Source organism: Podarcis melisellensis (genome assembly GCF_964234715.1).
Source record: "Podarcis melisellensis genome assembly, chromosome: 10".
Classification (NCBI taxonomy): Eukaryota; Metazoa; Chordata; class Lepidosauria; order Squamata; family Lacertidae; genus Podarcis; species Podarcis melisellensis.
In genome coordinates, this window is record NC_138542.1 from 29159013 (window position 1) to 29184687 (window position 25675).

The 25675-nt window shown below is 44.0% G+C and overlaps 1 protein-coding gene and 1 long non-coding RNA gene across 2 annotated transcripts in view; one reads left to right on the forward strand and one right to left on the reverse strand.

Moving 5' to 3' along the window:
• SLC16A7 (solute carrier family 16 member 7) overlaps positions 1-22197 on the forward strand; it is a 100371-nt gene extending 78174 nt beyond the window's left edge. Inside the window, exons 3-5 of the mRNA XM_081928074.1 lie at positions 16056-16199; positions 18990-19802; positions 21850-22197. Of these exons, the coding sequence (XP_081784200.1) occupies positions 16056-16199; positions 18990-19802; positions 21850-22121 (1229 nt within the window). The 3' untranslated portion in view covers positions 22122-22197. The remainder of the gene's footprint in view (positions 1-16055; positions 16200-18989; positions 19803-21849) is intronic.
• A 265-nt stretch (positions 22198-22462) lies between these two features.
• Positions 22463-25348, reverse strand: LOC309379200. The gene is made up of 2 exons (XR_014172388.1): positions 25212-25348; positions 22463-24860 (listed from the first exon to the last, which is right to left on the reverse strand). It is a non-coding gene; the product is annotated as an uncharacterized lncRNA (long non-coding RNA).
• Positions 25349-25675: the final 327 nt, after the last annotated feature.

The window sequence follows — 25675 nt, forward strand, 5'->3', positions numbered from 1 at the left end:
ACAAGGCACTCACTCAGCTGCCAAAAAGCATAAGAGGATTTCTGCTGGATCAAACCAACGGACTATTTAGTCCAGCACCCTGTCTTTCCACAATAGCCAATGAGATGCTTATAGCAGGAATGAAGAACCTGTCATCCTCCAGATGTTGTTGGACTCCAACTGCCCTCAGTCTCATCCAGCATGGCCAGTAGCTGTGGATGATGGGAGTGGAGTCCAGCAACATCTGGAGAGTCACAGCTTCCGCATCCCTCTCCATTAGGGACAAGCAGGACAAAAAGCACACTAGCCCTCTCCTCTCCTCCTGCTGTTTCAAAGCAAATGGCCTTTCAAGGCATGCTGCCTCAAATTCTGAAGATAGCACAGTGACCATGACTTGAAGCCAGTGAGAGCATCATTTTCCATGTACTTGTCTAATATTCTTTTAAAGCAATCAAGTTTGATGACCATCACTACATTTTGTGTGAGTTAATTCCATACTCCTATGTGCTGTACGTTTGTCTGTTCTGAATATCCCACCATTCAGCTTAATTGGAGGGCCCCCAGATTCCCGTATTATTAAAGGGGAGAAATGTTTATCTCTATTCACCTTCTCCACACCATGTAACATTAATTTATAATTTATTATTAAAATTTATGTATAATGTTTTTATGTATGTATGTGGTGCTGTAGTCTAAACCATGGAGCCTCTTGGGCTTGCTGATCAGAAGGTTGGGGGTTCAAATCCCTGCAACAGAATGAGCTCCCGTTGCTCTGTCCCAGCTCCTGCCAACCCAACAGTCCGAAAACACACTAGGGACCGCTGTGGCCGAAAGGTAAACAGTGTTTCTGTACGCTCTGGCTTCTGTCATGGTGTTCCATTGTGTCAGAAGCAGTTTAGTCATGCTGGCCACATGACCTGGAAAGCTGTCTGTGGACAAACGCTGGCTCCTTCAGCCTGAAAATGAGAAGAGCGCTGCAACCCCAAAGTCACCTTTGACTGGACTTAACCATCCAGGGGTCCTTTACCTTTATGTATGAATGTGTGTGTGTGTGTGTGTGTGCATGTATCTACTCTATCATCTATCTATCACATCTATAGACCACCTTTATCTTCCAGGGAGCTTAAGGTGGTGTACATGGTTCCCCTCTTCTCCATTTCATCCCATGGTACGCAGAGAACAAGAGTTGAGAGAAGTAAACATGGCAGTCTTTAATTTAGTGAAACAAGGAATTAATTTTGAATAGTATACTGGGTAGAAAGAATCAATTGAAACCAAATTGTGTAGTGTTATCTAATGGCTGGAGGGGATGTATCCCGCAAAATCTGAAGTCGATCTTCAACTGATGAGAAATCATTGTTCTCTAGGTTTAGACTGTGCTGTGAACTGCTAGGTTTGGTATTCATCAAGGCACATGCAAAACAGAGATCTCTGTGCTGGTGTATAACAGCTTGCCTAATGAAGACTTCCGGAGAACTCAAAAACCGGCCATGCTTTCATGACATTTTGCTTGAGCCTAATAAAGGCATTGTTCCACTGTGCCTTTTGGAGTTTTTCTACAGACCAACACAACTACTTTTGCTTTTTATGTGCTTTGAAATCTTCCCACAATTACCCGGGAATCCAATTGGGACTTTTAATTAGAACCCAAAGGTGCTTTACCACAAATTTCCAAAAGTTGTTAAAAAATAAAATAAAACTACCAGGTAATCATGACAAACGTCAAAGGGCTGAAAGAAGCAACTTGCCATGAGAACTTTGCTTGGTGAAAAACACCTGACTCCCACCACTGTCAGCGAAAGCAAGTGTTTGAAGAAGGGCGTAGGCATGTGGCTGCATTCTGTCTGTGGCCAGTGTGGTGTAGTGGTTAAGAGCGGTAGACTTGTAATCTGGTGAACCAGGTTCGCGTCTCTGCTCCTCCACATGCAGCTGCTGGGTGACCTTGGGCTAGTCACACTTCTCTGAAGTCTCTCAGCCTCACCTCACAGAGCGTTTGTTGTGGGGGAGGAAGGGAAAGGAGAATGTTAGCCGCTTTGAGACTCATTTCGGGTAGTGATAAAGCGGAATATCAAATCCAAGCTCCTCTTCTTCTTCGATACTTTATACTGAAACAAACTTCATAAAATAATTAAAGTAACGTGATGTTGAAGGCTGGCTATTACTCATTCTAGGTCACACTTCTGACATTACATGGTTTGGGAAAAGCCAAGAAAATCATACCCCATGGACATTCCAGAGAGACATTGAATTGGGAACATTTTAAGAAATGTATCTTTTTTATTTGATTAAATTCATATCCTGCCTTTCCTCCCAAAGGAGCCAAGGGTGGCAAAGTGTTGATGGGTCACATTCCCTTCAGGGCAGCTTTCCAGCGGCCCCATAGCAAGCAATTCGGCCCAGAAGCAGAAGTGGGTGGGACAAATGTAAAGTTTATTTCTGTGCCCTAGGTTAGCTTCTATACACCCATACACCCATCTTCCAGGTGAGTGAGAGGCACCATCATACATGCATTCACACATCCCAGTGAGGTATAAAGACTCCGGGAGGATCTGAAGCATGATTATTAAGAGGCATGGCCTTGGGAGAGGGAGGTGGTTGTGATAGGGCCAATTCCACATGCATGTGTTTAGTACTTGCGCCAATAATCACTGGAACCAGACACAGCAAAGAGCATGACTTGCATTTGCTTTGGTTGCACAGAATTGCAGTTAAAGGTATTTGCACTGTCATATATATTGCTGCTTCTAAAGCTGTCTGTTAATTAAAGGTTTGTTTGTAGGTTAACTAATTGCCTTGTTTTCAAGCAGCACATTGATTAATTAAATTGTAAATTAAATGGAAACTACAGTACCATAATAAGGGTGGGTTTCTTTGGTTGTCGTTGAGGACATTTCATCTGTCAGCTAAGTGACATTTATTGCTTTGGGGGGGAAATCATCCTCCACAAATATATGTGCAGATTGTGCTATTTTGGTAGGCAAGCCATAAACAAGAACCCATTTATAGGGGCCCACTGATTAAAACCAGATGGGAATTTACATTTCTAATGCAATGGATTGATTGCAATGAAGACGTGCTGGATGTAATAGGAGTGCCAGCAATCATGAGCACCATCCTCTGAACGTCTTGCTTGTTTGGGGGAGTGGCACTGTAGGGCAGGTGAATCACATGGCTTTCTGGATCCTAGCTTACACTTTCCCTACAAATATAAATCACTGGCAGACAGTTTATACAACTGAAGCCGCAACGCAGATAGAGACCACACACTCATATACAAAACATACTCATACTCAGCAGGCAATAGCCTTGCTCTTCGTCTCTCTTCATACAAAAACACACACACAGTAATTCACCACACAGAGAGAGAAGAAGAAGAGGAATACACACAGCCCCATCAGCTCCTCTGCCAATTTGTGCCAGTCAGCAGAACAGCAAAGGGGCTCCTCCTCCTCATTGCATAAGATGGCAAGCAAAATCGCCCTCTCTGCTCTTGAGAGACCAGAAGTTCAGGGACACCCATGCCTTGGAGTTCCCTTACTTTGAGGCATCCTTGGGGAAGTAGCTCCAAAGAGCACTTCTGCTGCCACTTGTTTTCTGTTAAATTTTAAGGCTGGAGTTGCCCACCTTTCCGGATCAGTGGGCACATTTTGGGTTTTGAGAGTGTGCTGTGGGTGCCAGTTACAAAATGGGTGGCATGGCATAGAGCATAATTAGAGAGAGTTACAGGCATGGTGGAGCTTTTCCCAAAAATCTATTTCCTTACTAGAAAAGCCTAGGCTACAATGCCAGGCTTTTCTAGTAAGGAAATATTGTGAGTTAACAGGACTCCTGGGCCTACTGTCATTATCGGCAATTGCACAGCCTGAGTACCTCAGGCTGTCAGAACCTGATTGGCTGAGTTAGTAATACCACTGTCAGCCATATGCTTAAAAAGCTTTCAAACAATGTTGATGGACCCCTTCTCAATCTTTATTTATCCTTCCTTTTAAACAAACAAACAAACAAACAAACAAACAAACAAAGAAACCAATGGAATGAAGCAACATTGAATTGTTTTATCTTGTCCTTCTTGGCGAAAATATAAATAAACCAAATAGGAAGCGCGAGGAACCAGAAATAAGGGAACAATGATAGAGCTGAATGCTTTATTTAGATAACTACTTGCTTAAGCTCTCCACTTTAATACTTATTTGCTGCTAAACTTATCTCTTCTTCTTAGTTCCTCCTCACTTATGAGAGACTTAAGCTAGGAATGGCTGTTATCTTTTGCATGTAAAATGTATTTTCAGAAAACCAAAATCTTCTCATTATCTCTTGGGAGTATTCCACATTGCTTTTTCCTTTCACCTTCCTGTGGTTCTATTGCAACATAGATTATCCCATTGAAAAAAGGGAGGGGGGGACCCAGGCAGAATATTATCATCTCATAAAATCTGGGATGGAAAATGAAAGCACAGTTTGCAAGAACCTTTTGTCAAAAGCAAAACCATCTTTACATTTGCAGGATGCAGTGCAAGCTTCCTTCTTATGTTGATAGTTAAATAAAGAAATGCTGCTCACCTGATTAACAGTTGCAGGGAATCCGTATTATCCCTAACCTTGGAGTCAGGGGTCATGTAATAAAGCATCCTGGAGATTTAAAACAGCAACCTCAGGACACTGGGCTGATTGGGACTAAAACGTGTGAGCTTTCTCTGTTTTGCAGGTGTCACCTGAAAGCAACTCCTCTGTAGTTGAGAGAATTATGCAGCTGCAAAACAAGGGTACAGTTGCCAGCAATCTCATGTCTTCCCTTAGCTGAACTGAATTCAGGCACTGAAGCAACTGTATAGTATGGGGAGCTACGGCCTGGTTATAATGGGAAACTAATAAATTACTTGACCTTAATAATGCAAAAGGTCCTTGCCCATAGTTATAGTTCTCTCACTCCTGAATGTAGTAGTAGCAGCACAGAATTAGAAACAAAGGAACAACGACTGATCTGATTGCCAGACCATTGTCCTCATTTGATAATCCTGTACATTGTATATACTAGAGCTGTGTGCCTATCAACTCTCAAAAATTATTATCCATCCTATTTGTAAGCAGAAAAATAGCCAAGGTGTTGGCAGGAGTAGTGGGTTGGTTGCATATAACTTCTGTTCTCAAAGAGATGCTTTGGTTGCCAGTTACTTCTGGGCAGCAATTCGAGATGTTTATGTTGACATGAACCATGAGTTATCTGGGGCCCAAATATCTGGGAAAACACCTTCTTCTGGGTGTCTCTGCATTAAGATTAGCAGAGGATGTTTTCCTGGTGTTTCACTTGTTAAATGAAGTATGGAGGGCAGCAGAAGGACATGAGAGGATGGTCCCCAGGCTGTGCCACAGTTTAAGGTTGCCGCAGCCGTGCCTCCTACTGGCGCTGATTGGACAGCGGGGCTGCCCATGGGCGGAGCCCCTAGTGCCGGCGAACCAGCTGGCTGGCTACTAGGAGGGTGTCAGTCTCCGCCCCCAGCCAGATCACTGCAGGACCCAATGCCCGGCCACAACACTGCCCACCAAAAAGGGTATGCAGAAATGAAGTGTGGAGGATAGTGGAAGTGCCTTTTCAGTGCTGGCTCCACAACTTTGGTGGTTCCACACAGCGGCAGAGGAAGCCACGTGAGCGCCTGGGGCAGGGCACGCCTCCCATAGGAGCAGGGCAAGCTGCCCATGGGGGCAGGACACACCACAGGGCCACCGGAGTCTGCCTGCCTCCTCGCACTTAGCCGCCCTACAGTTTGGGGGGGGAGGCAGCGGGCGGACCATTTGGGCAACACGGAGCCTGCGCACACCCAAGCCACTGTGTCTCTCCCAGGAAAGATGTGTGGCTCGGGCGCGCTGCAGGCCCCGTGATAAGTGCCACCCAGCATTTTGTCACCCCCCTCAGTGGTGACACCTGGAGCGGCCCGCACCTACTGCCACCCCCCTCCCCCCGCCCCTGGTTCCACATCACTGAAGTGCATCTTGTTTCTTATATTCTTTTAGATGTCAGAGTTGGGAATGGAATGGAGGGGATGCCTGACTGGAACAGTGAAAAGGAGCACTCCAGATTGTAACATTTTTAGGGCAGATTCCAGTTGTCCAGAACTGTGAAACGCTGGGGTACTGCGTTCATGTGCGCAACTGATAGCATGTGAGGCTACTGTACAGATGTGGCCTTATAAAAGCTTGTTGTGCTGCAACAATGCACCACCACCAAATACCTTAAGCATATCTTCCATTTCTGCAGGTTTTCAAAATGAAAATAGGAACTGGTAAATGCATGTTAATTTCAAACTGCTTTATGCCAGAATATTGTTTTGTTCTGTTTTATGAGTGGATGCAAAGAATGCTGTCACCGTATTATTGTTACCGCTTTCTAAACAGGAAGGCTGGGCCCATGTGGACTTAATCCCCCCCCCCCCCATTTTAGCTCTCAAGTGTTCCTAAGCATTTATCTATTGCTTTGCCTCCAGTCATTTTTATCAATAGGAAAAAAATAAAGGCTAACCTCTAGATGTCAGCGAGTTATGAAAGGAACTGTAGCAGTCCCTGTTGTCTCGTTTCTAACCTATTCGAAAACAAAGATTGTTAGGCTGGCACGAGAACAACATTGTTCTGTGCTTCTTTTCTCCTCCTTGGATCACCTATATTGCTATATAATGTTTGCACATTTCTGAAAAATATTCACTTGGATATTCCAGCTGGGGCACAGGGAGAGTGTAAAGCAAGACTTGTGTCTTGGGAGACAGTATCCTGAGGACCTGAGAGAGAAACTTGGAGGTCCTCATCTAGCCTCTGGGCCTGATATGAATACCAATGTCTGAGGAGGCCTACTGTGAAATAGCCAAGGCAGGAAAGCTTCACTCCAGCTTTAGTAGCATTTTAGCAATAGCCTCACCCTCAAGGCATACCATGAAGTACTCATTTATCACATTTATTTTAAAATAATATTATTTATACCCCACACATCTGGCTGGGTTTCCCCAGCCACTCTGGGCGGCTTCCAGCAAAATATTAAAATACAATAATTCATCAAATATTAGGGCTGCCATCAGAAGTCTTCTAAAAGTCAGGTAGTTGTTTATTTCTTTGACATCTGATTGGAGGGCGTTCCACAGGGCGGGCGCCACTACCAAGAAGGCCCTCTGCCTGGTTCCCTGTAACTTTGCTTTTCGCAGTGAGGGAACTGCCAGAAGGCCCTCAGAGCTGGACCTCAGTGTCCAGGCAGAACGATGGAGGGTGGAGACACTCCTTCAGGTATACTGGGCCGAGGCCATTTAGGGCTTTAAAGGTCAGCACCAACACTTTTAATTGTGCCCAGAAACGTACTGGGAACCAATGTAGGTCTTGATCTAGGACTTGCCGATCAGAAGGTCAGAGGTTCGAATCCCCGCCATGGGGTGAGCTCCTGTTGCTTGGTCCCTGCTCCTGCCAACCTAGCAGTTCGAAAGCACGTCAAAGTGCAAGCAGATAAATAGGTACCGCTCCGGCGGGAAGGTAAGCGGCATTTCCTTGCGCTGCTCTGGTTCATCATAAGTGGCATAGTCATGCTGGCCGCATGACCTGGAAGGCGTACGCTGGCTCCCTCAGCCAATAAAGTGAGATGAGTCCCGCAATCCCAGAGTCATCTGCGACTGGGCCTAATGGTCAGGGGTCCCTTTACATTTAAGGATTCATGCATGTCCCATATTCTTTTTGTAAAGCACTCTGAGGGTGTGTGTTTTTCTACAATCAAGCAGTGTATACATTTTTAATCGGTGTGCATTAAAAACCACAGTGGTGGTTGGTACCAGTTGGGGCTAGTGGAGCATCAGACAGGAAGGTCAGTAGGAAGAGGAGGCCGAGCGAATGACAGGTGGAAGCAAAGTGGCTAGCCATGGGGAACTGGCTAAGGGCAGACTGAGGTAGGTGGGGCAGTGCCCCATTAGCACTAATGGACCATCCTCCCTTGGGATTAGGTATAGTCTTTCTTCAGAATGAGAAGAATGTTAGGGTCTCCCCCTCACTTCATACTCTAGAAGCATACAAATTCTATGTTAATCTCTTTTTAAAAAAATGTAAAAAATTGCTTCCTTCAGCATAACTACCCGGCCAAAGATGCTTCCAGATTGTAGCTCAGGTTTTCACGAGTAACCATCCATGGCAGAGAGGAAAGGAGCGCCCACTGAGATTAATGGGTAATATTTCCAAAAGCTTGGTCTCAGCAGGAAGTTTTAAATGTTTCACTAAGGGCATTTGTATAGCAAGCGACAAGGCCCCCCTCGAATCTCTCATTAAGCGCGGGAAAAGTGCATAAATTTTTATCGGCTCCATTGTTAAAAAATTTATATCATTTCTCACTTCACTGGGAAGAAGGATTGGGCTTAGCCGTTCTTGGTTTGGCATCTCATTTGCAGAAGGAGTAATCTTTTGTGGCAGCATTGCACTGTGCGGGTCACCTGCAATAATGTTTAGGTGAAACCTCTGGAACGTTTTGAGTGCAGGAATGGCTGCATGGCGCTTAGATTCACAGAAGCACAGAAGCCCTTGGGGGATTGAATTAATCACTGTTAAATGCTAAGCACGGTGAGGGCGGGAATCAGCCTGTCTATTCCTGAACAGGAAACATTTATTAATTCCACCAGGCACCTTACATTTGCCACTGAGTTTCTTAATGCTCACCCCCAACACATTTTAACACTTAAATAACAAACCAGCACTTCCCAAAACATTGTAGAGGAGGCCATTTGAAAGTTGTATATTGCATGAAGATTCTATTTCTGCTTCTCAGGAAGAATATTTCAGTTAGAAAAAGAGGTCCATGGGTAGACAGAGTTGGAGTTGAGCACAGAGAACCTGAGTTTATATCTGTAATCAGCAAAGAAGCTGATGAGAGTTAAGGGAGACTGGCAGAGAAGACTTTTGGATAAATCTTTCTCTAAGCTGTCTGCCCATCCATGAAAGACAAGCTACAGATGTCAGTCCAACATCTGGTGCCTTCAGATGTTGGACTGACATCTCCCATCATCCCTGAGCACTGGCCATGCTGGCTGGGAATAGTAATTATTATTATTTATTATTATTTATATTCCACCCATCCAGCTGGATTTCTCCAGCCACTCCGGGCGGCTTACAGCATATCTAAAAACATTAAACATTAAGCATGAAAACCTCGATACAAGGCTGCCTTCAAATGTCTTCTACAAGTTACATATTTCTTTCTTTCTCCTTGGCATTCCACAGGGAGGGCACCACTACTGAGATAGCCCTCTACCGGGTTGGAAGTTAGAATTCACAAAATCTGGATTGCCATGTGTTTTCCATTCAGACTCCACATCCATCCTTGAGTGTGGGAGAAAGTGGTTTGGGGAGGGTGAAGGTGACATGGAAAAAGCTACAGTCGCTTTTCTCCACTCCCTGCCTTAACTCATATTTGCAGCCTGCTTTGGGTTTTGGATTAAAAGGAATATGGAGGCAAGAGTCACATAATGTGGAATTAGAAGTTCTCCCCTTGGGATTTCAAGAATGTTGATGGAGCCAGTTTGAATGGAGGGTTGGTAGTGGAAGCCTCAAACCTAACGGACATTCTTAGGAACACGGGAAGGTTCTGAATACTGAGTTAGACCATTGGTCTATCTAGTAATTACTGACTGCACTGACTAGCACTGGCTTTTTGGGGTTTCTGGCAGGGGTCTCTTCCAGTCCTTACTGGAGAAATGAGAAGTGAGAGGGCTGTGTGCATTGGCAAGAGGAACTATTTTTTCCACAGTGCGTCCAAAATCTATGCAGCCTCCCATCCTGTACCCTGTGAACAATTTGAACATTGCAAACAAGGGGAACACCTTGATTGCATTGACATTCCTCTAGTCAGCCACTGGTCCTTATCTGTCCAAAGTGGAGCTTGCATCAAAAAGCTGCACAACCTTCCTTGCATCTAAGTTTCTGATTTACGCCACCCCTATTTGATGTCACAAAAGGCGCCTGTTGCCACCTGTGGGAGACACTGCACAGGTGAGTGTTTTCAACATCCGTAGTCACTCAGTGTTTCCAGTGCCATTGTATAAACAGTGGAAACAATGAGCAGGGTGATCAGGGCCTCTCTGAGCAGGCAGTGGTGCTGGAAGTGATCCAGAATACACAGAAACACTCAATAATCTTAATCAGAACATTTATAACTGAAGCTATTGCGCTTTGGAGAGATAAAGCAGTTGCCTGAATTAAGCAGAGATACAGCTATACCTGCATCGAAAGGACTTATCAGTCTGTTTGGAATCGTAAGTGTGTCGCGTGGCACCTTTATAGCACACCTCAGAATTAAATCAACACCAAGGCAAAGAAGATGGCGCCAGAAAGGAGCTAACTTCTACTGCTTGACTCAATTTAGCTCAGCTTCAGTAACCAGTGCTCTTGCAGCATCCCAGATAAAAAGGTAAAGGGACCCCTGACCATTAGGTCCAGTCGTGACCGACTCTGGGGTTGCGGTGCTCATCTCACTTTATTGGCCGAGGGAGCTGGCGTACAGCTTCTGGGTCATGTGGCCAGCATGATGAAGCTGCTTCTGGTGAACCAGAGCAGCGCACGGAAACGCTGTTTACCTTCCTGCCGGAGTGGTACCTATTTATCTACTTGCACTTTGATGTGCTTTCGAACTGCTAGGTTGGCAGGAGCAGGGACCGAGCAACGGGAGCTCTCCCCATGGCAGGGATTCAAACCTCCCAGCTTCTGATCGGCAAGTCCTAGGCTCTGTGGTTTACCCCACAGTGCCACCCGCGTCCCATAGCATCCCAGATAGAGTGGTGCAATTCACTGTGTTGAGCTACCCCTGAAGATAGTTTGGAAGCTGCTGCTGGTGTAGAATGCTTTAGTCCGGGTGTAGCAAGCAAGGATCATATCGCTCCAATCCTGAAAGTACTGCCCTGGCTGCCAGAGAGCTGCCAAGTCGAACTCTAGGTCTTACGAATAACATAAAAAGCCATCAGTGACTTGGGATCCTAGTACTTGAGTTACAACCTGCAGGCAATGCCCTGATCCTTGCCACATCTGTGGAAGAGACTAGGAAAGTAATGACAAAAGACAGGGCAATCTCAGTGCCACCCTCTGCCCCCAGTTATGGAACATCTGATTGGCCTGCACAGTCAAAACTTCCAGGCAACAACTGATTACATTTTTATTTAGGCAGGCTTTCAGATCACAAAGCACATTGATTTCCTGCATGTGGTTCTGCGGATATTCGTGCCTGCTGGCTTTTTATATTTTTTATTGTAACTTATTTTAACATTATGTTCCATTTTACGGTTTTATTGATGTTGTGCTGCTTTGACATGGCAGAGGATTTTGCAGGTGGGATCATCTACCATCAAGCTGCTGTTGTTGACACTCAGTGACAGGTCTCAGGTTCCATCCCTGGAATCTCCACCAGGTGTTACTTGAGTACTTGCAGAGTTGCTGCCATTCCATATAGACTATCTTGGCCAATGTGGACCAAATTATCTAACTTGTTCCTATATTGCCTGTTACATTGCTAGCCCTTCATCTCAGCATGTGTCAGTTTTTCTGTCAGCCCTCAAAAGTGTTGCTTATTTGGGAGAAGTACAGATACGTTTTACTTACTTTGAACATGTTTGATTTTAGCCTTTGAGATGCATAGGACAAATGTAGGTATGTAATTGTTCTTGTATCCTGGCTTCCCTTTGACTCACAAATGAATGGAGTATACCTATTACCTAATACCTTTGTACTGATAAATGTTTCTCTGCCTGAGAGCACAGCAGGATATGGATTTTATGCCAAACAAATCTTCATTCCTTTCTAGGTTCTTTAAACTTATCTGCCACTACCATAATCTTACGTAGTTTGGGGGAACAAGGAGAAAAGGAAATGCTCTATATCATCTGTGTTTCTGAAAACATAAAAATTGTACTGCTTTTTCCTGTATTCTTATTTATATTGTTTAAGAAATCTGTATTGCTGATCCTAAATCTGTCTGTGCTTGACTTAAAATGCATCATATCATGCCCAAACCTTCAATTCACTAGATACACACAACAGATGTGAGCACTACTCATCATATTGAAATGTTGCAGCTTTCCCCCTCTCTCTTTTTTCTTCTTCCAAATGCTTTCCTACACATGGACCATTAACTACCCTCTTTTCTACATCCAAGGTGATGATCTCTATCAACCCAAAAATATGCTTTTAGGGTTGTGTGACTGGTTCAGCTGCAGTGGGTGCCATGCTGCAGGGGACACCACAACAGTGCTGTAGAACAGAGTGAAAGAGGTGGAGGGCACCAAATTTTAGCATCGCACAGGTCGCCACTGAAATTTGAGAGCCTAAAGTCTTTCCTATGTAAATACAAAACATGAAAATCTAAGTCCTCCTTGGGCGAATAATGAAACAGAAGAGAGAGGGAATAGGACAAGAATGGGGAACTTGTGGCCACCATATCTCGTTGAACTACAATTATTGTTAATAAGAATCAAATTTTTATAGGGCCTTTCATTTGAGGACCACAGAGCAGTTTACAATATAACAACACAAAAATGCATACCATAGTAACAAACAATAACCCCCTCCCACAGATTGAAAGACCATAGATTGTTTAGTTAGGCAAAGGCTGGGAGAAGGGGAGTGTTTTCGCCTGGCACCTAAACGTATATAATGAAGGCACCAGGTGAGCCTACCAGGGGAGAGCATTCTACAAGTGGAGAGCTACCACAGGAAGGGCCTGTTCTCATGTTCTCTGGACTTCTCATGGAGGAGGCACAAAAAAGGGCCTCGTGATGGCTTACAGCTCCTGTCATGCTTGATCATTAGCCATGCTGGCTGGGCTTGGTGGGAGCTGAAGTCCAATGATATCTGGAGGGTCACAAGTTCCCCGTATCTGGCATAAGAGGTATGAGGCCATGCATGCCAGCCCCAACCATGCATTGAGTGGGAAGGAGGCTTCCAAGCATGTTTGGATGAATGAAGTTAGATGCCTCTGCATGACCAATAACCCTGTAGTGCAGCATTCCAATCATGTGGAGGCATCTAACCATGTTGAGAGGAATGTGGTTAGAAGCCCGCTTCAGACCTTTGTGTTCAGTGTGCACCATGTGGGAATGAGAGCGGTGGGAGTGGGTCTTGTGCACATGATCCTACTGCCCTTGTCACACATTCACTTCCAGTGCCTGAAGAGGACTCTAATGAAGGATATGCATGAAATTGATTTAGCCTGCAGTCTTACACCTACCTGTCAGAGAGTAAAACCCCATGCAGTTCAGTCAGGCTATATATATATATTAAAAGACATATGTATAGGATTTTCTCTTTAGCTTCTGTTAAAACAGATTTCCCTAGCTGAAGCCTTCACCTTGTTTCAGTGTTGCTTTTTTCACTTGGTCCCTCAAAGACATATCTTGGAGAATAGCATGAACATCATGCCAGTGCCTGCAAAAAAAGAAAAACGGGATTGATTAAAGAGACAGGCTGCTATGTAGCAGACACCACTTAACAAATAATAAAAATTGTTAAATGTGCAATTGCATTTGTGCATGGCCATTAAAGGCTTGATTACATGCTCGTAGCTACAATGTATTTGGATTTATATCCTTGGCATCTAGGCAAGAGGCTGTAGCATTATATTAGACTCTTAAAGTAAAAAGTAGGCACAGATTCCTTCAGGGGTGGGTGGGTGGGGAGTCCACTTAGCAGACATATGGAAGCTGAGTGCATTTAAGTAATTTATTCGCTAGCTAACTTTAGTATTAGGCTTGATATGGCAGGTAACATTTTCCATATTTTCTTATTTAGTGAAATATTACTGCTTTTGTAACCCTTTGTGTATCCCACCACCAAAGTTATATTTTATTATAGTGTTTAAAAGTGTGGGAAGACTCATTTGGCCTTTTGAAGGTGCTGTCTCAAAGGCCTATGTGATGGTTTTCCCAATAGAAGATTAATATGTTGACTGAGACCATATCTACATTATACACTTCAAGCTCAATTATAGCACTTTAATAGTCATGGTTTCCCTCAAAGAATCCTGGGCAATCCTCAGGGAGTTGCAGTTCCCAGAGTAGCTTAACAATCATTCCCTCTTCCTAGGGAGCTCTGGGAATTATATTTCTGTGAGGGAATAGGGTTCTCTTAACAGCTCCCAGCAGCTTTCACAAACTACAGTTCCCAGGATTCCTCACTGGAAGCCATGACTGTTAAAGTGGTATAGGCTGCTTGAAATGAATGGTGCAGCTTCAATCTGACTAAGGAAGATGTTCTGACTAGATCTTGTCAGGTTCTGTAAACGGGTGGGCGGCCTGTCAAATTTCATGTAGGGATAGTGGAGAAATTGGGAGCAGGGGAGGTCAAGAGTGAAAAAAGTACCAAAAGGTTATTTCCACCCTTGAATAATATTGGGTTGTGTCCAATGTTAGTCATACTCAAAGGAGACCCATTGAAATTAATGGACATGTCTAACTTGGGTCCATTGACTTCGGTGGGTCTATTAACATGGCTGGATCCAACACATTTCTTGCTCAACGAGAGGCCAACATCTCAAAAGCTAGGTTGCCTCCCAATATTCTTGTGCTTGCAATCTTTTGACATATACTCTGAAACAGAAGTCCTGGGGTTTGAGATGCCACTGATTCCTTATTAGCACAGTATTCCAGTAACCAGGAGAGAATATTTGACTAAAACATATCTTTATTGCCATACAGGATAGGCTTGCAAGTTAAAGATTGTCAAACTGAGACCTCCACAAACACTAGGTTACAGCATATTTTACTTAACTTCTCACACTGTGAATGCAAAGTTTGTTCTTTTATTGGGGTTTTTTTTTTAATGGAAAGCTTATACCCTGGACAACATACAGATAGATTTTCAGTAAAAACCAAATGCAGTGCTTGACATTTCACTTTATTGCAGAGTCGTTTTTAGCACTGGCTTTAAATGTTAGTCTGCTTTGGCTTCCTTTTTATTTCTTTTTCCTTTAAGGATGGTAATTTAGTACTTACAAAACTAAGACAGGTGAGATCCTGAAGGAACATATTTGAGGGTGGGGAAAATTCCCCAAATGTGTCTGACATCCCTTCAGTCTTGATTTTTAATACATGCATTCCATTTTTAAACCCTTCAAAACTATACAGTATATTGCTCATGTGAGAAACAATGGTTTAACATAGCAAAATCACAAAATCACAATGCATAACAGACTGAAATAAGTCTAGCAACTGAACTTCCTTAGAAATATGATTTATGACTATAGATTTTCACAATTTGTGGGTCTACACCACTGCATAAAAGGCCTTATCTCAACAGAATAGTACTACACTGGCCTATGTAGCTTCAGAGTTCATAAATGAAAATAGAATGATTTCATTTATGATTTATACCTTAGTGAAGCAGCATATAACGAGATGCTGGACAGAGCAGTCTATTTCCAGTCTGTGTCAGTTTCACACGTGTTCATTCATAAATCCCTTCCATCTGGTTTCCAGTTTAATCTGTGCATTTCCACCCCAAGCATATTAAAATGCATACTAGCCATACTCAGAGTTGGCCCACTGAAATCAGTGAGTAATTGGACTTGGTTGGTTCTCACCATTTTATCGCAACATGTACGTTATCTGAATGTTACAGTTATAAACACATTTTATCCTAAAATATGCATTTTTTGCATATTGGTATATTTTTGAGAAATGAACTTCTGCAATTCAGAGAAGTATGAAATGCAAAGAATAATGACATTTTTGTCTTTGAATTAATCAGGGAGGTGCAAATGAGGTCAGTTTGGTGGCAAATGTTGAAAAAAACAGCCCATGTTATGACAGCAGCTGAAGTAGGTGGCTTCACTCCACTGCACAGCAGGCCCAGCCCTGAATAGGTTATACATGGGCAGTTGGACCTCTCATCTTCACCTCTGTAAGGATTAAAACTGGTCTGGTTCAGTGGAAGGCTGCTGCAAATGCACTGATGTGAATAACCAAGTTTCTTCATATTTTCCGAGCTGAGTGTGAAGTCTTCTGTCCCTCGTGGAAAGTGTTCCTTATTTCCATTGCATTTATGCTTTCAGAAAGTAATTTCTCTCTCCCCCCTCCCCCTGCATTTAGGCCCCATAAGCAGCGTCTTGGTGAACAAATATGGCAGCCGGCCAGTCATGATTGCGGGCGGGATCCTGGCTTCATTTGGAATGATTAGCTCTTCATTCTGCAACAGTGTCCTAGAGCTTTATATCTGCATAGGTGTCATTGGAGGTAAGTATTAAACCGCTATCCCAGACAAAGCCCATGGGTTTCAATTTTTTAAATGATAATTCAACTTGTGGTGCATGTTCTTTGCGCCATTCTTACTGGGTCACATGCAATTACAGCCCAGGCATTGATTAGCTAGTGGCAGCACTTATTATAGTCATCAGTACTCCATTTTTCTACAGGTTCTTTTAGCCTTTAATCATGTCGCCATACACAGCAAGGAATACAAATCCAAGTGTACCCAAAATGCCCCAGTTGCTGTTTGTCATGTTATGAGTTTATTCACAGTGTAGTAGAGTTTTATGTGGAAATTCTGTAATGTAGGAGCAAGCTCTAAATGCAATGTTTCCAAAAAATGGGCTTCAGTTACAAGAGCCTGAGGATGGGGTTTGTATGATGTAACATCAGCAAAAGCCCTATTGGTAGAATGCCCATTCTATTAAATTCCCGTTCATATGCATGCAGCCAGCAGACAGTTTGCTGTTCAGCACCCACCCTAACAGATCCTCTAGATGACTTGTTTTCTAGGCTTAGTTATACTGGTGCACACATGGTGACTGCACGCTCAAGCGATGGTCTGCATTTGTGAATGAGAAACCACACACAGATCAAAAACAGCACACAGGATTGTGGTCTCTCAAACACGATGCTTTTCACAACACGATTCTGTTACCAACCTACAGGCTGAAGTTGAGGCTCCAGTTTGTCATGTCCTGTCAATTCTTTCAGCCTTGAGTCGCAAAGATGCAGCATGCTGACCTGGCTGTGCAAAGTTAACTGAAAGATGCATGGATCAAGTTATGACAGGCAATCCTGTATACTTTTTTTAAAAATAAAAATAAATAAATCTGTAGCAGTAGCCATGCACTGAGTAGACATGACAAGTGGACTTCTGAAAACACAGTCTGATTCAGGAACTGGCAGGCCATGATGATACTGGCCTGTGCTTGAGCATCTTGGAATAGCTTCACCATTCCAGCCACCAGACTTACCGTATTTTTTCGTGTATAAGACACTCCCATGTATAAGATGCCCCCTATTTTGGGGGACTAAATTTAAAGAAAATGAGGGGAGATGGCCCAAAGTTGTTAATTTTTTTTAGGGGGAATTGCATTCGTGCCATCACACCCCAGCAGAGCCGTTGCTGGGGGTTGGCAAAGTGGGCAGCCACTCCCCCCACGCCCTGGTGGGAAGCTTCCTAGGGCATGGGCCACAAACCAGCTGGCTGGCACGCATGGCTCCCCCTCCACACCACTGCAGGAAACACTCCCAAGAGCATGCACCTCCCGCAGTGGCATGGGGGGGACTTGCGCTCCCGCCAACCAGCTGGCTGGTGTGCACAGCTTTCCCTCCATGCCACTGCAGGAGACACTGGAAGCCAGTGTGGTGTAGTGGTTAAGAGCGGTAGTCTAGTAATCTGGTGAACCAGGTTTGCTTCCCCGCTCCTCCACATACAGCTGCTGGGTGACCTTGGGCTAGTCACACTTCTCTGAAGTCTCTCAGCCCCACTCACCTCACAGAGTGTTTGTTGTGAGGGAGGAAGGGAAAGGAGAATGTTAGCCGCTTTGAGACTCCTTCGGGTAGTGATAAAGCAGGATATCAAATCCAAAACTACTACTCCTCCTCCCTAGAGCACGCGCCTCCCACGGTGGCATGGGGGGAGTTGCATGCCCACCAACCAGCTGGCTGACAGTGCGCAGTCCCCCCCCCCCATGCCACTATCCAGCTTTTTTATGTCTAATACACGTAAAAATATGGTAAATTCATTCACCTTATTCTCCCAATAGCTTTGTGAGGTAGGTCAGCCAAAGAGAAAGCAGGTCACTCCAAGCCATCCCAGCAAGTTTCATGACTATATAGAGATTTGAAGCCAGGTCTCTCCTGCTCAAATCAAACCCGCTAGCCGCTGTGCTACCGGTATGTGAGGACTTAGAATTAGGCTGTAGAATGAGAAAGAGTGTTATCCACATAGGATGAGTAACATCCATAGAGGAAAGACATCTTTGCTCACAGAATATGACATGAATGCATTCAGGACTACTCTTCCTTCTGGTAACTATTGTAACCCAGCTGTACGATTGCTAGAGGCAGACTGGCTGCCGGCGATGCCAGGCCTATTCCACTATATTCTTCCTGTAAGGTTCCCAGTCACAGCACCAAACAAGGAATCTGAAATGTTTGTGTAAGTCTCTCCTCCATGGGAAACCTCAGGACCCCGCAGTGATCTGGGAGGGCGTCATTTTCTGTGTAACGGCCCATGTCCATTAAGCATTTTAAGCCTTATTTTTATGTGTACCTATTCAAACCTAAGTAAAGGATAAAGCTAAAGGCAGAGGATTTATCCTTCTAAACTCTTGCCGTTTTCATCGAGAAGGTGACATTTAATAACTTCTGTGAAATGAACCAGGAGCAAATTGGATTATAGCTTAGTAAAATACAGAAACAGTGTGCTCAAGGTCTTGATATCATTGTTCCTCTGTCACTCCGTTGTCTGCAACATGAATCGTGCGTTGCAGAGCTCTCGCTTTTATTGCACTGCAATTTGAGGGAAACGAGAGAAATTTTGTGTGGCATATCAGTGACATTAAAGCACATGGGAAGCAATGAACGCTCACGTTTATTTGCCAGCGCCAACAGCTTTTTAATATTTCTGGAGAATTACTAGCTGACATTTTGGCTGTTTGTTGTTTATATGGGGTGCTTGGAAGGTGACAATTTGGTACTATTCTAGGGGAATTCTCTATTTTTCATGTTTTTGTATGTGTGTGTGTTTTCTTTCTTCCTTTCTTTTAGGTTTGGGCTTGGCATTCAACTTGCAGCCAGCTTTGACAATGATTGGCAAGTATTTTTACAAAAAACGCCCCATTGCTAACGGACTGGCCATGGCTGGGAGTCCAGTGTTTCTAAGTACTCTGGCACCTCTCAATCAGTTTCTCTTCAATGTTTTTGGCTGGAAGGGAAGCTTCCTCATTTTGGGAGGGCTTCTTTTGAACTGCTGCGTGGCCGGGTCTCTCATGAGGCCCGTCGGACCCACACCAGCCCCTGCGGTCAAAAAAGACGTAGAAAAGGGGAAAGGAGATTCTGCCTTGCACAAGAACGACAAGAAGTCCGTTTGGCAAACCATCAACACATACTTAGATCTCTCCCTCTTCAAACACAGAGGGTTTCTGATTTATCTATCTGGAAACGTCATCATGTTCCTTGGCTTTTTTGCCCCCATTGTATTCTTAGCTCCTTATGCCAAGCACAAGGGGATCGATGAATATTCCGCTGCGTTCCTCCTCTCCATCCTGGCTTTTGTTGATATGTTTGCCAGGCCGTCCATGGGCTTGCTCGCAAACTCCAAATACATACGGCCCAAAATCCAATACTTCTTTAGCTTTGCCGTTTTGTACAATGGCATCTGCCACATCATGTGCCCGCTGGCCGAAGACTACACAGGCTTGGTTGTGTACGCAGTACTTTTTGGACTTGCCTTCGGCATGGTGAGCAGTGTCCTTTTTGAGACCCTCATGGATTTGGTTGGTGCTAGCAGGTTTTCCAGCGCTGTAGGACTCGTCACCATTGTGGAGTGCTGCCCTGTTCTTCTAGGCCCTCCGTTGGGAGGTGAGTATATCGATGATGGTCATGTTAAGAAAATGGCAAGTATGTATTTGAGCTGTTAAGAGACCTGCCACCAACAGCTTGGCTGGTTGGTGCAAGTCAATATATGAAATTTAACTCCATGCCCACCTCATTCAGATTTATTTGCTTTCCTGGTCCCACCCTTCTGGAATCTAATGTTTCCTTGTCCACAGATTTCCTTCTGTCCTTAAATCCTGTGTGAGAACATTTTTAAAATTCCTTTCTCCTTGGCCCTTTGGTTCCCTGCACCCGCCCTCCCACTTCCTTCCATGTTTCCATAAGTTCCCACCTCTCAATCATGCAATCCATATCTTCTGCTCACCTGTCTTCCCAATCAGATTTCTCCCCTCCCTCCATGCTCCACTGGCTTTCTTCAGACAGCACACAGTTTTATCAGACATGGTGAGCTTTTTCCACAGGCTCCCCTTTCTTCAACTTTCTCTTCCACACAGCATATGCAAAGATCCTTCCGACTACCATTTCCTACTGTACCCTACAATATTATTGTTGGTATTACAGGTCTATCCTGCATTTCCACCATGAAGACCAAGGCAGTGTACATGCCTGGTTACTGGGAATCACAAGTGCGGGGGAACGCTGTTGTGGGCAATCCCACAAGATGCTGCTGTCCTTTAATGCAATGGTAGTCCTGTCTGAATTCCCTTCAATGGGTATAAGGAGGGAAGAGCAATGGATTGCCAGATATTCTTATGGCTTTTATTTTCATTCAAAGTTAGGTGTGTAGACATTGGTATAATTTTAATTTGCCTTGGTCTAAAGATAAAAAACCATTGAACAGAACACTGACTTATCACGATTGAACTGAATCACGACCTTTAATTGCCATGCGAAAAGAGCTTTCTTCAATTAGAAACTGGCTACTCTAGCTCTCAGTATGCCACCTAGTGGTGTATTTACCTCCTGGGTTAGTAATGATCAGTCCTGTTTAGACTGCTAGTTTCTCATTGAAGATTCCTGAACTTATTTTGGCATATACGCTTTCAGAGTTTCTGCCCTTCTTCTCTTACACCCGTCTTGCCATTTACTTTTATTTAATGGTGGCAAACAGCATTACTTTCTGTTGAATCCCTTGACAGTCCATAGATGGGAAGGATCCCATCTCCCATTATATAGTTTAGTTATTCTGAACTTTTTACACCAATGCACAGTCAAAAGGACAAGTCAGAGCAGCTCATAATCAATAAGCTACATCTGTGTTGTTCTGGATTGGTCATTTTTCAGCAAACAGACAGCACCTTTCCTAATGTGAGTTCTCTTCCTGGTTCAACGCATGCACACACACCTCTCCAACCTTGCAGTTCTTGAAGTAAAGGGTCTTACACCAGTAAAGCATTTCCAGAGAGGTAGTTATGTTATCCTCTTGGAACAAAAGAGTCTTGGGACACATAAAAATCTGTCAAAATTTATTCTAGTATAAGCTATTGTGTACTCAGGCTCAATTCATTAAATGCCTAAAGTGAAATCCTAGTTAACAAGTACGCAAAGGAGAACATTGTAAGGTGAGAGTCAAATGGCAATGCAATGCAAAAATTACAGTCAGTGATGAGCAGAGTTTAAATATATGTTAAATTTAACATATAAGAGCAGCAGATTGATGGTGATTTCCTTAACTCTTGAACCATTTGCAAGGAACAGTCAACGATAGCACAGAAATCCTGGCACTGTTGAGCTAAGTACAGTGGTACCTCAGGTTAAATACTTAATTCGTTCTGGAGGTACGTTCTTAACCTGAAACTGTTCTTAACCTGCAGCACCACTTTAGCTAATGGGGCCTCCCGCTGCCACCGCATGATTTCTGTTCTCATCCTGAAGCAAATTTCTTAACTTGAGGTACTATTTCTGGGTTAGCAGAGCGTATGTAACCTGAAGCGTATTTAACCCGAGGTGCCACTGTAACACTATTTCTACTTGCAAAAGTTGCATTCGGACCTTCCTTTCTGCCTGCCATGAGAGAATGATTTGTTTCATCTTCAGTATTATTTGCAGGGATTCTCTTTTTATCTTCCAGGTTTGCTCGTGGACATAACGAAAGATTACAAATACATGTATTTTGTCTGCGGTGTCATTGTCATCGTTGCAAGCATCTGGCTATTTATTGGGAACGCGATCAACTACAGACTTTTGGCAAAGGAGAAGAGAGCGGAAGAGGAGAGGCAGAGAGCCCTCAAGCATGCAGATTCCAAGGAAGTGGAGCCCTTGACCCACAAAGAGAGCGAAGAGACGGTCAGCAGATCGAGCAAACTGCCAGAAAACCCGTCGGAAAGAGAAACTAATATTTAATGCCTGCCCACACACAAAAAAGAGATGTGGTTCAAATACTCATATTTATAACTTCCATTAGAAGTATTTCTTCAAAGTACAGGCCAGGTTTTATAGAAATAATAATCAGTTGCAATTCTGAAGGGGGGGAAGGAGTTTGCAGAACATAAAATAAAACCCGTCGCTTAGATCCCAATCCGTCCCCTTCCATGGAGAGAGAGAGAGAGAGAGAGAGAGAGAGAGAGAGAGAGAGAGAGAGAGAGAAGGTGCAGAAGGATTCGCCGTAGAACATCATAATTTCTCTCTCTCCCACTGTGCTGCCCCAGAAAAAGGTAACCATGGTGCATTTAGATTATCTGAAACTCTTGTATTTAGGGGGGGGTTGGGGGGAGCTCTTTAGAAGGGGATGCTTCAAAAAGTGGTAAGCTAGATCTGCTGCATTTGGGACCCCTCCTGCTCATTGGTATTCAAGCCTGGCCCTCGCAGTTTCGATGGCTGTAACATGGCCAACCACTCACAGCTAAATGAAGCCTTTCTGCACCTTGCCTGAAGCATCTAGCACCTTGAAGCTCCTCAGATGAAAAATCTGTATCCACCAGCAGTGCAGAAGTAGCACGGTGCAGCAAAGGCGGAGGTTATGCTGTAGTCCTCTGTGGATCCAGACCCCATTCTGTTCTCCGTGCAGGGACGGAATAGGATTGAGGCATTATATTGTGTTTTGTTTTGGTGTCAAAAGTATTAGGTCTCCTGTTTTTAACTTGGTGTGAGTGAGTCCGTTCAAATGCTGACTCAAATCTGGGTAGAACTTGTACAGCAAGGTCTTCCAAAAACAACCAAACAATTCCTGCTACAAACATGTGTCTAATGCAAAAATAGGTGGTTGTCTAGGAATGGAAAACAAAGGTCTTAATCCTTCAGATATTGATCAATGCCTATTGACCTCTTTGCATGGTATGTTTTGGGCCAGAAGGAGGAAAGAATGTGAAAACATGATTTTAAAAATGAAAGGTTACTGTTAACAGCTACCTGAGCAAAAAGCGCACAAAGCAAATTACTCTTTCATAGGGAATTTTCAGTGGATCATAAGCCGATTTCTTTCTGATCAAATTTTACTATGTGGATTTTCAAGGACAAATGAAATCAGATACAAGAACTGGTGGGTTTTATTGCTAAGCGCAATAGGTGTTTTAATTGTGGCAAATAAAGGGTCATTTCCCTCTGCTGTAATAGATTTGACACTGAAATATTTACAGCCTGATCCTAAGACTTGCAAAATAATACTTAGGATGGGTTGTGTCCAACTGCTGCATTGTTGCAATATCACAAATACGTAGATATGCTGGCACAGACGTTTAGGATCAGGGTATAACTTCTGAACAACACGTTGCCTTGTGCTCATCACTGTATTCCAGACATGTTTGAAATCTGTTTTACATTTGTAGTTGTCACTGCCACTTTACCCAGTTACCTCTGTTCTTGAGACTCTGGACTCAAAAGTGTATTTAGATACACAAAACTGACCCCTGCTAACAAAATTCCTGCCAGGTAGGAGTTAGGGTGAATCTACACTGGTTGGTTATAATGTTAAAAATACGTTATAAAAAAGTGACACCAGAGGGTGCTACAGAGCAGCGATCCATTGGCAATGGGAAATTGCATGGAGAGCTATGTAACTTTTTTATAATGTTTAATAGCGTTTTTCCAGATCAGTGTAGATTCCAGCCTTAGTCCTTTACTACTGTAGACCATGTGTGCTCAGGCATTCATATGGCTAACAGGGACCAGATAAAATAAATGTGGGAGCTGCATACAGCCCAGTTGGTCATCCTGGATTTCTCCCCGCTGTCAATATCAGAGACAGTAAGCTTTTTCGTCTCTGTAGGTAGATCAAATTATTTGAAGGCCAAATAAATTTTCTGGCAGTTATCAGTTCCTTATGGACCAACTTGGTCCAGAGATTCAAAGCTAGTAGGTTGTTTTAGCCCAGCGTCCACAGAAATGTAGCTATTGGTCATGCAGAACATTTCCCAACACTGATGAAATTGAAGTAGCACCAGATCAGGTCAAAGTAGTATGTATTGCAGCTGGTGTGTTTGTCAGTCTTTGCAAAGGAAGTCCTCAGCCTCATCCCAGCTGCATTTCTGAACTCAGCCTGGCCAATGCATCCCCTTCCATAAGCCCCTTTCAGGTCAACGGTGCATGTGGCCAGATCCTTCCGCCATTTCTAAGACCGTGATGGCAATGCAAAGCAAGACTGTCAATCTTGCGTTCATGCAGAGTATGAGGTGAAACGTGTGTTATGCACTATAGCGGGGTCAAGCATTATGTCCTACAGAACACCACTTTAACGGTATTTCAGTCTTTCACCTTTAACAGGCATGACCAACCCCCAGGAGACTGCAGTCTACTCCCAGTATAACAAAACTGGCAGTGATCTACCCACTGTTGTTGCCAAAAATTGCTGACCTTTTTTTAAGGGGAGGATGGAGGATTCTGCAGAGTTGTTTAGCTTTTGGGGGGGTCGCGATCGACCTGTATTGCCCCCGTGATCAACTGGTAGATTGCAGTCAACCGGTTGGACATACCAGATCAATAAGGTCCTATAAAACCCAGTATTTGATCTGCATATAGATAAGCTGTTATATTTTCCATAGAAAATGAAAATGAGCCACCAATTTACAGTGTGCTCCCCACCCCCATTATGCCTGCAAAAGACAGCCATTCTTTCAAAGATGGATAAGATGAACTGTAATCCTTGTGCTTGAGATACGCAATAGGTAAAGGTAAAGGGACCCCTGACCATTAGGTCCAGTCGTGACTGACTCTGGGGTTGCGACGCTCCTCTCACTTTATTGGCCGAGGGAGCCAGCGTACAGCTTCCGGGTCATGTGGCCAGCATGACTAAGCCGCTTCTGGAGAACCAGAGCAGCGCATGGAAACGCCGTTTACCTTCCCGCTGGAGCGGTACCTATTTATCTACTTGCACTTTGACGTGCTTTTGAACTGCTAGGTTGGCAGGAGCAGGGACCGAGCAGGGAGCTCACCCCGTTGCAGGGATTCGAACCACTGACCTTCTGCTCGGCAAGCCCTAGGCTCTATGGTTTAACCCACAGCGCCACCTGCAATACATGCTGCTTAAACCAAGAACCAAAAAAGTAGGGTCCCCTCTCCATTCTGTGCCCCTTTAGCATTGGGTTTAACCTTTCTGTCCAGGAGAGGGGTGGAGCAAAGAGAAACTTGTTTAAGCTTCATGGAAGCAACAGCACCCACCCCTGTTTTTAATATGGATCACATTCAGGGCCTGTTTGTTTCAGCCAGAACTTGCCGGAACTCAGTTATAGCACCTCTCAGGTGGTTGCCATTGCCATCCTAAGAGAACGAGGGAAGTGATGATGGTGAGTTCTGGCACCTCTTTTTCTATAAAAAAAAGCGCTGATCACACCCAAACATCAGTTCACAAATCTGGGGGGTGGGGGGCTTTGAATGAATAGGCAGGATGGAGCAAAGGTAATGGTGGTGAGTTGTCCTATGGTATAGCCCCTCTCCACCTGTAATCTGCTACACCAGCAACGTAA